General features: G+C 37.8%; 1 protein-coding gene across 1 annotated transcript in view; it reads right to left on the bottom strand.

Moving 5' to 3' along the window:
• Positions 1–14,710, bottom strand: part of LOC124787905 (choline transporter-like protein 1) — a 490,856-nt gene that overhangs the window by 49,671 nt on the left and 426,475 nt on the right. Inside the window, exons 9-11 of the mRNA XM_047254885.1 lie at positions 12,857–12,971; positions 5,892–6,011; positions 2,024–2,149 (exon numbers count right to left, since the gene is read on the bottom strand). Of these exons, the coding sequence (XP_047110841.1) occupies positions 2,024–2,149; positions 5,892–6,011; positions 12,857–12,971 (361 nt within the window). The remainder of the gene's footprint in view (positions 1–2,023; positions 2,150–5,891; positions 6,012–12,856; positions 12,972–14,710) is intronic.

Here is a 14,710-nt window from a genome sequence, read left to right as displayed (position 1 = left end):
CTAAATGGGAGAATAGAAACTCGGATAGTTTTACATTGAATGGAGGCATGCCATGTGAACTTCAGTGCAGTGGTTTCCCCTTGCCTTCTGCATCCTAATGCCATTGATCAAACAATGGTTCTTCTGCCTTTTGGGTCACCTTGCCTTCTGCAGTCTAATGCCATTGAACAACTAATGTTTCTTCTGCCTTTCGGAACTATTTCCTGCACCAAGAACAGTAGAATGCCCTAACTTCCACTGTCAAGGAGGCTGTTGACACTTAGTACAGAATATATTCTTACCCCGGAAGACACTCAGTCATGATTTATATCAGGCTTACTCCTTTAGGGAAACTGACTTCGCCATCCCTCTAGACTCCCCGTCCTATCCTATGCTGTGGGACACACTTTGTCTGGCTCCTCTGTCAAGACACTCCGGCTTGGGTGATACAAGCAGTGGCTATACTACCATCAGCACAACCTTTGACTTTGATATAGTATGTAGGCCCCATTAGCCATCTGCAAAGAAGTTCATTATCTAGTATTACTCATGATAGGAACAGCTTCATCACATCCTCCACTGGGGTTCTGATTACCTTTCAGAATTCTTGAAATTAACACCCTTCCCAAAATCCTTGCCCCCTCACACAAAGCACTAATCTGCTGTTCTCAAAATCTACAAATTATTGTAGTCCATCCTTATACTATTCCTGTCCCCAAGCACTTACAACATGATAGTCCCCTTTTATGGGGGCATGATAAATAACCAGTTGTTCACCCAAATGAATGATTACCACCAAAACAGGGTGAATAGTAAATTGATTACCCTGTTGACACAGCATGTTACTGTCCACATCATCATACTCAACTTTAATGTCTACTTCACAACCTGTGCCCTTTCAACATCATGTTCTCTTAATCCTGACCTCTACTCCCTCCCCCCCCCCCCCTCCACCCCACCCCCACAAAAAAAAAAAAAAAAAAAAAAAAAAAAAAAAAAAAAAAAAAAAAAGGGTTGTGCTACCCGCAATCCCCCCCTTCTTTTGTTCTCTCTTGTTCACACTTCCCCCTTTCCCCATCCCATTACATAAGTCTTATTTCAATGTCTTTAACATATGACTTCATTTGCCTGCACCACAGCAAATTCAGAATGACATATTCATATTATGCTTGCTTTTGCCTTGACTATCCTTAACTGTCATCCCCCTGTGCCTTCCACATTTTTTCTCTAATCTACCCTACAGATGGAGTATAGTATTAAGCAACAAAACTAATTTTCTAGGTTACATACTTTTACAGGAAATATACTCTCCAACATGACCAACACTCAGTGAGCAATGTAGGTTAAAGTTATATTTTGCTAAGAAAAGCTCACAAGATATTGCTGATGTATCAACAAGAATATGATAAAGTTATTCATTGCTCTATGGCTGCAGTTCACTAACATTTCTTACTTTTAATTATATCTTTTGCAGTCAATTAATTTTCAGCCTACTTTTCAGGTATTTTGTTTGAACAGATCTATAAGTTCCACAAGGTGGTTCAAGGTTTTTAGCACAGGCTTCCTTGTTGTATTAATATGAGACTATGCCTGCTGCATTCGTACTTTATTCTTGTAAGCCATAAAAATATTTGACAACATCCTGTGTAGTCAAGAATCTAACTGATGATAAAAATTCACTTCAAATTAAAAGCTTATCTGCTTGAAAACTGATTCTACTGATGTGTGTGTGTGTGTGTGTGTGTGTGTGTGTGTGTGTGTGAGAGAGAGAGAGAGAGAGAGAGAGAGAGAGAGAGAGAGAGAGAGATATTGAACATAGTGAAGCATAAATCACTGTACATAAAAACAAAGCAAAAGACAGCTTAAGACAATCATGTAAAAGATCAGCATTTTGCTGTATTTTTTTTCACTGAGAAAATGAGTGCAAATGTAAAACTGATTTGTTCCATCTCATAATAAGATATAAAAATAAAAACAATAGAACACACAGCTCACTAATTAATAAATCAGCTACACTTGACAAATAATGAAATTAATCACTTACTTTCATTATAACATCCTTCTTATAGTATATTTTATTGTTTTCACCCTCTTTGAGATCTCCAGAACTCTCAATAAGAAGGCAAAAGTAAATCCAGGCTGCCACCACAAGCCCCAGCATAACAAATGTCTATTGACAAGAAAACACAGATAACACTTTGCTCACAATTATTTCATAATAAGATATATTACTGATATGAATATAATAGAAAGAAACATTCCACATGGAAAAAATATGTTAAAAAAAGATGCTGTGACTTACTAAATGAGAAGACACTGGTAGATAGACACAATAAAAAACACACACACAAATTTCAAGCTTTCGCAACCCACGGTTGCTTCATCAGGAAAGAGGGAAGGAGAGGGAAAGACAAAAGGATGTGGGTTTTAAGGGAGAGGGTAAGGAGTCCTCCTTACCCTCTCCCTTAAAACCCACATCATTTCATCTTTCCCTCTCCTTCCCTCTTTCCTGATGAACCAACTGTGGGTTGCGAAAGCTTGAAATTTGTGTGTGTGTTTGTGTGTTTTTTATTGTGTCTATCTACCAGTGCTTTCTTGTTTGGTAAGTCACAGCATCTTTTTTTTTAATATAAGATATATTACTATATGAATAACACAGGCAAAGTATTAAACATTATATCCAAATTATAAAATGGCCATTAAATGTCAAATTATTTAATTAAGGAAACATATTATAAACTTATGCATGCGGTTTTTGATTAGTGGAACTCTGATTTTAAAATGTCTATGCTAATTTCAGATTTGTAAGATATTTCGCAACTGTGTAAACAGATTTTCTCGGGTATCTTTACAATGCAAGACTTGCAGACATGATGTATTCGTAAAATAGTATATACCTCTGGAGGGGTGGGGTGGGGGGTGGGGGTGGGGGGGGGGGGTGGGGGAATAAAAAACAGATCACTAGTGTAAATGCTAAAATGACCTCACTTCATCTGCCTGACATGCACTAGGCATGAAAAAAATCAAACGAAGTCTGTCAAGAATTACAATTATTAAGTTATGAAACATGGTGACCAAGTGTTATGTGACAGCACACATCTAGCAAGCATTTTAATCATTTAATCATAAATCAGTGCAGTCAGCTCAGAAGGGACAATCATAGTATTACACACATATATTCAGTAAATTGTGAGTTCAACTTCCTCATGGGAAATTAAGAAAGTAAATAATTTTCTTGAATGTAAAATCTCTGAAGAAATTGATGACCATTAAAATGGTATTACTGTTTGATCTCTCTCTCTCTCTCTTTGTGTGTGTGTAGGGGGGGGGGGGGGGGATAGTTTATTTCACAATGAATTTTACAGAAATATGGATACTCAAGGATGGGATTTTTAGGCCTGTTTATAACAATGGAATTAAGACAATTATTTACAATTATTAGTTTCATTGTAAAACTCTGTCTCTAAGTTTTGGTGTGCTCAAGAATGATAGAACACCTAAAAAACTATGTTCCTTCTTTCCGGAAGGGACTTTCCACTAAAAATTGTAGTTTCAAATTCTCATTATTTACAATTGTCCATTGGAACAAAATTAGCTTTGTGCCATTGATCTGCAATTACAAACCTTTCTCAACAGACATCCCAGTTACCATACACTTACTTGCAGTAATAATTTCATTTCACATTGAGTTTCACCATGTGGCATATGCACCATTAAGATTACACTAAATCTGTTGTGGCTCTTTTAAATACAGGTATTCAGATCCAGTTCTGAAAGCTTGTACTTTTTCTTTTATCTATTATGATCTTATATTAATGCTGTTTATAAGGCTGAATACATAATAACTTTAATTTGATATTGGGAATGAGTAAAGATAAACAATCACATTATGGGGGGAAGGCAAATGAATGGTGAATAGGAACATAAACAATGAGTGAAACATCTTAGACTGACTAATGAAATTGCATTCACCAGACACCACTTCTGTCACAATAAGTAACTACTCTTGCAAAAAGAAGCATATAAATACATAAAGGCCTCACCAGACTGCAGTTCTTATGAAATGTAGCTCTGTATATATATATGTGTGTGTGTGTGTGTGTGAGCATTTCCACTACACAATGAGCAGTTATCTTCACTCATTACATTGTTTCTTAACTATAACCAACATCTGCATCTATTCTCTCCAAACAAATCTTATAATGTATGGCAGTGGGAGCTTTGTGTATGATGGTGATTTCTTCCCTCACCTGTTCCAGTTGATTATAGTGTGCAGGAATAAAGAATGTTTGTAAGGCTTCATATGAACAAGTATCCCTCTAATTTTACCTATGTGATCTTTTCATGGGTTGTGGGATGGAAGAAGGACATTGTTGATTAATTTTTCTAGGTACATACACTCTCAGAATTTTAACAGTAAATCACATTGTGACGCACAACGTCTCTCCTGTAGTGTCTAATTCTGGAGATGAAACACACTGCCCTTCTTTGGGTCTTCTGTATTCACTGTATGAGTTCTATTTGGCAAGGGACCCAGACTAAAGAGCAATACTCAAGCATTGGTCAAACAAGTGTTTTGTAAGCTACTTTACTTTCTTTGTGGATGAACTATATATCCTGAAGATTCTTCCAGCGAATCTCTGCCTGGTATTTGATTTTCTACAGACAGTTTGATGCGATCATTCAATTTTTATACCAATCCATATGCGTACTCCCAGATATATAATGGATGTGATTGCTTCCAGTGATTGTTCAAAAATCATGTAATCGAACAATAATGAGTCTATCCACCTATGTATACACATGTGTTACATTTGCTTATGTTGTGAGTCAACTGCCAATCTTTTCACAAATAGTGAAATTCCTAGAGAGTCTCAGAGTTGGACAATGTATTACTTTCTTCCACATACACGTCATGAAATGACCAAAAGAGATTTCAAGAAATTATAGTTAAGACAGAGATTTACTAGCAATCTTTCTTCCCACATAATATTTGTTAAAGGATCAAGGAAGGGGGATCAGATAGAAATGCCACAAGTACATTCCACCACACATTGTCAGGTGGCTTGCTCCTCTGACTAGCAACCAGCATAATCTTTGTAATCTACATTCAAATAAGAATTTAATTTTCATTTACTATACTCTTCTTGTTTCTGTAACTTTACGTTCCTAGTACTATGTGGGCATTATTACTATTTATAAGAAAGACTAGTTCTGGGACCTTTCTATGGACACTCTTGCAGTTAATTAACACTACATTAACATTTTCTATCAACAGTCTACAATGAAGAACAGTTAATTTGTTATCCAGCCAATGGAAGGATTACTCCACCCTAAAATAAACTTTTGTTTGACACAAGTACTCTGCTACTGTAGCAGCCACTTCACATGAGTAATGCATGTCTGACCTACTAGAAGGGAGGAGGGTCCTTACAATTTTCAGCAGAGGTCAAAAAATCTGCAACCAAAATTCTCTTTAAGCCCTTCATTGGCTGCAAACCTGAAGGTTATGATTATTTCGGGTTACAATGCAGCAAACTGCTAGCTCAATTTCCACCTAGCATGTAAGGCTAGCTCTCTTACCCAATTCAGGTTCTAGGCACCAATGAAGGCCTTCCTCATAAACAAAAATGTTCTCTATGGTTTTACAGTTTCTCCTGCATACATCAAACAGGTCAAAGATATTCTCTGTCTTTCTGTATTTAAAAGATTATTATGGTACTAAGAGAAATTTAAGTATTACTTAAGAATAATATAAACATTCCTACTCAAGACACCAATTCATACACTGTTGAATTGAATAGAATCCACCTGAAAACATTTCTTGTTAGTGACTTTGAATATTCTTGGCAATTAAATATAACTGGAACGGAAATTTGAATTGGAAAACTATTTTCTGATGCAGTACTTACAATAAGAGGTTCAAATAACAACATCGGCATGCTAGCAACTGCTTTTCCAGCTTCACGAAAGAGCTGAATCACCAGCTTAATGCGTTTCCTCATCACAAGTATAATTAGACATATGATAACCTGGAAATAATAGGAAAATAACATGAAATGCAATACAAATAAACAGTTTGATAAATAAGTACTTGCTGAGAAAGAAGGGTACTGAAATGAGCATCTAATCATTAACTGCTAAAACAATAAAACAAACATCCAGCTGGACTGATATAAAAATAAGTGAAAAATAGGTTTGATTATTCTTATTTTAATACTTTTAACTTTTCAAAACAAAATGAAACTATTGAACTGGAGGTATTATTGATGGTAGGTGGTTATGATGTGGGTGGAGATTTTTAGAAAGCCATAAGCAAACTTTCCTAGTCCAGGATGACGTCCAATGCATGCTCAGATCTCACCCTTTTACACACACTTTCTTATATGCTTACAAAAATCTACAAACTTAATCACACTGAAAGATCTTTTGTTGAGTATTACTATGCCTTCAGGAAGAATTTCCTCCCTAGTTGACACACATATCTTAACAATTCTACCTTAGTGTCTTTCTATGTCACCAATCACATCCTCCATTTCCTCTCCATATTCCTAATCTATTACCAACTGGCTCCCTACTGTATACTGTTGATACCATCTCCTTATACAGCAGCCAACCCCCCCCCCCCCCCCCCCCCCTCCAATGTCCATGGCCTTAATATCACTGAACACCATTTGTACAAATATCCTGCTGATTCCAAAGCTACCACCTCATTTCTTATGCATATGGGAAACTATAATCTTACCCAAACAACTTCTTATTAGTGAAGTTCCATGTCAAGGACATGGGCACTTCCATGGCACACTTGTGTCCATCTGTTTCTTGACCTACTGTATGAGTTGTTCCTAACAACCCACAATTTCCATGTGCCCTGGAAGCTACAGGAGTGGCACCTAATTTCCCTGTCACTGTAGGAGGAGAAAGGAATAATAGCTGCTTTACACCTGGTATGTGCAGTTTACAGATTGAAGGAAGCTCAGAAAGTAAGAATGGATGAGGACTTTATCATGCTCTCCAGTGCCCTTACCATTACTTGTAACTCTACATCTGGACATAAGGCCAAGTCATCCGGTTTTCATTCCTCCAAGGCTCTAAACACCTTTCCTCCTATTCATTTCACTCAGTCCTGTTCAGTTTCACGTTCCAAGTCACTGATTTCCAGCTCACTAGTGACAGCATATAAACTTCCACTTATATCAAAACTTTGATAGCTGGCATACCTTCCATATCAAAAGGCCTCTGAAGGACATAGTAGGTTATACACATCAATATAAAATCAATAAAATCAATTATAACTTTACAGGTTTCAACTAACTCCTGGGTTGTAAGTGAGGAAAGTTTTTGCCATGAATTTTCTTCACTTCTGATGCTGTGCTAATACTATTTGAGGCATGTTCTCTTAACCTGTAGGTGATTACTATCACTCTCATCCCTCCTGTTACATATTCATTCTTCATACAGTCCAGCACTATGAACACACAAACCAGTGCAAAATTTTTATTTTCATCTCATGCAATGCTAGTTCTTGTTTCATCATTGCTGCTTATCTTTCTGAGCTGTATAGGAGCCACTGTCCTTTCCTTTAGAAAATAAAAAAATAATAAATATTACATGACAGCAAAAAAGAAACCTAATGGGTCATGGTAAATGACCCATCCCAAGTCATCCAGATACTGATTCACCAACAGACACTGACATCTCAGAAGGGGGGAACCATGGCAATGGGGGGAGCTGTGCTTCCATCTTTGATTATATATGTATATATGAACATTTATTTGCTGCCAGTTACTATATCTTCGATATGCTAGTGTACTATGTGCAATGTTCTAGGTACTTTGCGTTGCCCACTGGGCGTTCTAGCGTGACGCTACTAGTATTACTTAGCATTGCACATGCTATTGCTCCCAGAGCGGAAGTAGATAAGGGACTCGGCGCGCTGCTGGCGACCGGAAGTTGCGGTCTGATAACTGGCAGCTACATAAGTGACGTTTCTGGTAAGACAGTGTCAGTCATTGAGCAGCCGCACGTGCAGCAGTATCAACACAGACTAGTTATGCCACATTATTTTAGGAGGAGAAGGTGTACGTGCCTTGCAGTGTATAAAGTGGATTGTTAGTAGATCTATAATCTTACTGCTTAAGATGATTGAGTACTTTCTGTTCAAATAGTACTCTAGCAGCTTTTCACCACTTCAGCTGTCTAGCAGTAACTCATGGTCAAGTACATGGGACCATCTCATCATCCAGAGTTGTAAGAGAGCTGAGATATTTACACTGTACAGTTTTGTTCACTGGTTGGATCACTATAATGGGGTCACTAGCCAGACATCCACATTCCAGATAATCAGTTTTCTTTTTGTTTAATCTCAATGCTATATTGTTAAAATGATTCATTCACCTAATGGCCTAATGTCTAAGATCTTAGTAAGTTTTGTATAAAACACATCATCAGCATATAACGTTGTCGAAGGATGGGGTGTGTATTAAATATCTCCTGTCACTGCTCTGGACGTGTTAATGCGTGCGCCTTTGTACCTGTTCCTGTGTGCTCTGAACATGTTTATGCGCACCACCAGTCCTTCTACCTGGTACTCTGAATGTGTTTACACGTAGACATGTTGAGAGTACCAGGTAGAAGGGCTGGTGGTGCATATAAACACGTTCAGAGCACACACGGACAGGTACAAAGGTGTGCGCGTTAACACATCCAGAGCAGTTAAAGGGTTAACTGGAAAAGGACACAAAATCTTTGCTGTGTAGTGAACAGCATTCCTAACACAACAGTATAAGCTGTGGATACATTGCACACATATGGAAGAAGTGCTACAATCATGAAGCATTTTACAAATAGCCTCGTGAGGGACCACGTCAAAATATTTCTCAAGATCTAGGGTGGAATTCAGCTTCAACACTGGATTTGGGTTGAAATTTCTCCCTTACCAACTAGTAATAATTCAAACTTTAAATGCATCTGAAAAGGCCTCATTGCTCATGGACGATTTTTGGAAATTGGTTTCATAGTAGGAAGAGCCTCTGGTGATCCTTGGGTTGCCAATTTTCCATAGGCCTGACCCCAAAGAGAATCTCCTGCTGGGTGACAAGTGTCAGTTCTCCTGCTTCAGTTCAGTCTTGGTGTAGGGCTGGTCTCGTAAGCACTTATAGTGAGCCCCCATAATGGAAGTGAGCGTTGTTGATAATTAGATAAATATGTCTCAAAGTTTCATATACTATGTACCCACATGCAGTCAAAACTGCAGAAAAGGCATGTAAAACTGCAGCAGAAAAGCCTGTCTGCTCCCATTGATGTACATAGTAGAGTATCAGAGTACAGTAAACCTATCTGGACTTCACAGATTAAAAAAATGTCTTGATAAAGGCTGTGGCAACTGTCACAGTATCATTAAAAACTAAAACCTCTTCTGGGTGGGACAAGTACCCACTACAGTGATTAAAGCAGTGCATCACATAATAGCACTTTCATTAACTCAAATAATGAACCAATCTTTTGAACAAGGATGCTTTTCTGATGTGTTGAAGTACGTCAAAGTCAGACTTGTGTTCAAGAATGGGTGGAGAAAAGACATGGAAAATAACACACTATATCTATTCTTCCAGTCCTGTCAAAACTGTTAGAGGAAGTAACTTCAATCCAGATTCAAAATTCTATTGTAAAAAATGATATTATTACACTGTTCAGTCACACTAATGTGCTTCTTGCGGCAAGGACCACATTGATATGTGCAGGAAGAGAGTTGGTGAGGTTCTGGAAGTTAGCAACAGGGATGTGGAGATAAGCTGACTCCAGTGCCATGACCAGCTGCACTAGGTTTCTCAGTTGAGGGTCCATGGCACAAAAAGCCCGAGGTGATCAGAAAGATCCTTAATTGTGTTTAAATCTGGGGAGTTTGGTGGCTGCAGGAGTACAGCAAACTTACCCTAGCACTCTTTAAATCATGCACATATACTGCGTACTGTGTGACACATTGCACTGTCCTGCTGGTAAATGCGATTGTGCTGAGGAAAATAAGATGGTTGTAGGGGTGAACATGGTTCCCAGGAATAGATGCCAACTTATGTTGATCCACTGTGCCTTCCAGAATGAGGAGATCACCCTCTGGCCTGGACTCTTCTGACGATTCTTGCAGGGTGTTCGCTTTTGGACACTTCCTACTGTCCACATCAACATCCATCTGTCCGAAGGAGCATAAAACATGATGCACATGAAAAGGCCACTTGTCACCATCCAGCGGAAGTACTGGCATGCAAATTACAGCCTTCATTGTTAATGAGCAGCAGTCAGTGTGGGTGCATGAAGCAGGTACCTGATGTGGAGAACCATATGCAGCAATATTTGCTGAATGGTCGTTGAGAAGACACTGTTGGTAGCCCCTTGCTTCCATCTGGGCAGTCAGTTGCTCAACAGCTGCACATCTATTTGCCCATACACATCTCCACAGCTGTCCTTCACTGTTGTCATCTATGTCCCTTCTTTGGTGCCATTTTGCCTCGCACAGTATACTTTAACCATCGCCATGTGAATAGTCTACAAATTGAGCCATTTCGGAAATGCTTCCACTTTGGCCCAAAAGTCAGGTGATCATGCCCTTTAGAATGTCAGATAAATTGCTCCATTTTTGCATCACGACAATGACTGCACTGTTTTCCGCTTCCCCCATACATGATTTATATACTGTCCACTGCTAGTGCTGCCACCAGCTGTCTGTGAGTGACACCGAACCTAGGTGGTGGTAACATTAATGTGAATGGACCATGTATAAATAACCAATTTGGATTCCAACAAGGAAAGAACATACTAAATGCAGCAAATAACTTTACTGGAAAGATAAAGCAACACTTGGAGTAAAGTTACAGGTATCTTCTGACTCAGTAACCCATGCCTTGGTTATTTACAAATTAGATAAATATAGGATTAAGGGCAATGCTCTGACATGGCTTACATCATATCTGCAGAACTGAAAACAGAGTTTAACTGCCTCTTCAAATACAGTGAATCATTATTCTAAATGGTGTACAGTATCACAAGGTATGTTTTAAGGCTCCATTTTAGGTCCAATCCTGTTCTTGTCCTACACAAATGACTTACCCATAAATATAGATCCACCATCAGTTCTGTTTGAAGATGATACTTCTGTTTTAATTGAAGCTGATTCTGATCTATACTGTGAGCATACGCAATAGCTTACGGAACTGATTCCATTTAAATGGGTTAAAAAACTCAACATCCCATAAACCTGTAGGGTACATTTTAAAACCAGACATTCAAAATGTGTGGAACTTAAAGTACAACATAACAATCAATAAGCTGACATGATCAAATTTCGCATTCCAATCTGAGCTGCCAGAGATGGTGGTCACATATACATGAAGTGTGCTTGTTTGTGTGGCTGAATGTGTCTGTGTTTCCTTTTCTGAAGAAGGCTTTGGCTGAAAGCTAGTGTGTAACTGTCTTCTTATTGTGCCTGTCTGCAACTCGACGTATCTTCTTTATGGTGAGTAGCAGTCTACCTTTCCCTTATTTTGTTGATCTTCCATACTGGAGTTTCCATTATTTGACATGATCAAATTCCTTACACTAAATGTGGACAAGAACTTGAGCTGGAATACCCACACTGACTTCCTGTCAAAAAGATTAAGCAGTATTTGCAATGCAAATACTAGAAAATCCTACCGACATAAATACACAAAAAAAGCATATTGTATATATGTTGAATCTGTCATTAGGTATGTTTTAGTTTCCTGGGGTGAATCCAAATAGCTAATCTTGAATACTGAAGCTGCAGAAGAAAATTGTCAGATACATGTGTACTTCATAGCAAAAAGAATTTTACAGCCCTTTATTACAGGAATTACAAATTCCAACTTTTCCTTTCACATACGTGTACAAAATTGTAATCATCATACACAGCAGACAAAAATTACTGTGGATGATGATTATAGACACAATAAAACACAAGAATCAAAGATAATTTTATGTTACCCACAGACCAACTGCAACTATATGCACAGACTCCTTGGTATATGGGGATGAGAATGTATAACAAATTAATAGACAAAACATGTTTAATATGAAGCCAGAGATTGTAAAATATAAGGCTACAATGGATTTTGCTGGAGAAATGCTGCTTTTCAGTAGAATTAACGAAGGATAAAATGACCATTTGAACAAGAGGTAACTTAGTATAAGATTTTTTATTCTATGTATAATAAAACTGTATTCATTTTAGGAGTCCATTATTACCATTAGTTGCTCTAGGCTTATGGTGAAGTTATACCACAAATTTTTTGATGTGTCTTGTTTGTTAATTGGCAGTGCTGAAATTTTATTTCCTGGAGGTAAGTGATGGGCAGTAATTCTGTCTTATAATTTTAGTTTTCTGAGGTGAATTTTCCTTTTGATATTATTTTTTTAATAGAATACTGCATGAAGTTGCACTGAGCGAAGTGTCACAGCGGATAGCACACTGGACTGGCATTCGGGAGGACGACGGTGCAAACCCCCATCCACCCATCCAGATTTAGGTTTTCCGTGATTTCCCTAAATTGCTTCATGCAAATGCCAGAATGGTCCTTGCGAAAGGGCATAACCGATTTCCTTTCCCATCCTTGGCACAATATGAGCTTGTGCTCCAACTCTAATGACCTCGATGTTGACGGGACGTTAAACCCAATCTTCCTTTCTTCCTTCCTTGAATTTATAGATACTTATATAACTTAGTTACTGACAGATGAAATATTATTAAAAATATTTAATATATGCATATTTTAGTATCAAACAGTGATAGGCGATGAGAACCTACATAACTATCTGATATGTTAATCATTCCTATAAATTTTATGAGTTCGTGATTGATACTCACAGTTGCTATTGTTGCTAGTATGGCATAAACAAGATAGGCTGTTACTGATCTTCCTTCAGCATCTTTATCATTTTTTGTATGTGCCAAGCCATCCTTCGCTTGCTTCCAAATAAACCTTTGCAGCAGAAGCAATAATAATAAATAAAAGTATAACAATAAATAAAAAATAATTAAAACATATTAAAGGAACATGCAAATGTAATTAACATGGAACTCTAGGATATTGTTATATCACAGAATTCCTACTTGAACAAACCTCAGTAAACATTTGAAATTTAAAATTGTCATATGAGAAAAGTAAATGTATTATCTCTGTGTGCACTGTAATTTATCTAATCTTGCCTTCCGGATCCCTACTGGAGTAATACACAGGTGATTTTAGTATATTCATCAGTTAAATATCGCTTTGAAACTTTGCAAGTAGGCTGCTTAGGGACAGTTTGCATCTGTCTTCAAGATTCTGCAAACCTGTCATCAGTCATGCTACCATTTTTTGCATACATTCAATATCACTAGCCCCACACACTTGAGAAATATTCTAGGTTAGGTCACACAAATGATTTGTATACAGTCTGCTTGCAGTTCCCTTGTATTCTAGCAATAAACATTGCCTGTAACTGAATCTATTTGATTATTCCATGGAAGAGGATGTAGATGAAGATGAAATGGGAGATATGATACTGCGTGAAGAGTTTGACAGAGCACTGAAAGACCTGCGTCAAAACAAGGCCCCGGGAGTAGACAACATTCCATTAGAACTACTGACAGCCTTGGCAGAGCCAGTCCTGGCAATACTCTACCATCTGGTGAGCAAGATGTATGAGACAGGCGAAATTACCTCAGACTTCAAGAAGAATATAATAATTCCAATTCCAAAGAAAGCAGGTGTTGACAGATGTGAAAATTACCAGACCATCAGTTTAATAAGTCACAGCTGCAAAATACTAACGTGAATTCTTTACAGACAAATGGAAAAACTGGTAGAAGCCGGCCTCGGGGAAGATAAGTTTGGATTCCGTAGAAATGTTGGAACACGTGAGGCAATACTGACCCTTAAGACTAATCTTAGAAGAAAGATTAAGGAAAGGCAAACATATGTTTCTAGCATTTGTAGACTTGGAGAAAGCTTTTGGCAATGTTGACTGGAATACTCTCTTTCAAATTCTGAAGGTGGCAGGAGTAAAATATAGGGAGCGAAAGACTATTTACAATTTGTACAGAAACCAGATGGCAGTTATAAGTGTCAAGGGACATGAAAGGAAAGCAGTGGTTGGGAAGGGAGTGAGACAGGGTTGTAGCCTCTCCCCGATATTATTCAATCTGTATATTGAACAAGCAGTAAAGGAAACAAAAGAAAAGTTTGTAGTAGGTATTAAAATCCATGGAGAAGAAATAAAAACTTTGAGGTTCGCCGATGACATTGTAATTCTGTCAGAGACAGCAAAGGACTTGGAAGAGCAGTTGAATGGAATGGACAGTGTTTTGAAAGGAGGGTATAAGATGAACATCAACAAAAGCAAAATGGGGATAATGGAATGTAGTCGAATTAAGTTGGGTGATGCCGAGGGAATTAGATTAGGAAATGAGACACTGAAAGTAGTAAAGGAGTTTTGCTATTTGGGGAGCAAAATAACTGATGATGGTCAAAGTAGAGAGGATATAAAATGTAGATTGGCAATGGCAAGAAAAGTGTTTCTGAAGAAGAGAAATTTGTTAACACTGAGTATAGATTTAAGTGTCAGGAAGTCATTTCTGAAAGTATTTGTAAGGAGTATAGCCATGTATGGAAGTGAAACGTGGACGATAAGTAGTTTGGACAAGAAGAGAATAGAAGCTTTCGAAATGTGGTGCTAC

This window comes from Schistocerca piceifrons, chromosome 3 (genome assembly GCF_021461385.2).
Source record: "Schistocerca piceifrons isolate TAMUIC-IGC-003096 chromosome 3, iqSchPice1.1, whole genome shotgun sequence".
NCBI classification, from domain to species: Eukaryota; Metazoa; Arthropoda; class Insecta; order Orthoptera; family Acrididae; genus Schistocerca; species Schistocerca piceifrons.
Note: the sequence above shows the minus strand (reverse complement) of the source record. Positions and strands in the feature narration are given on the sequence as shown.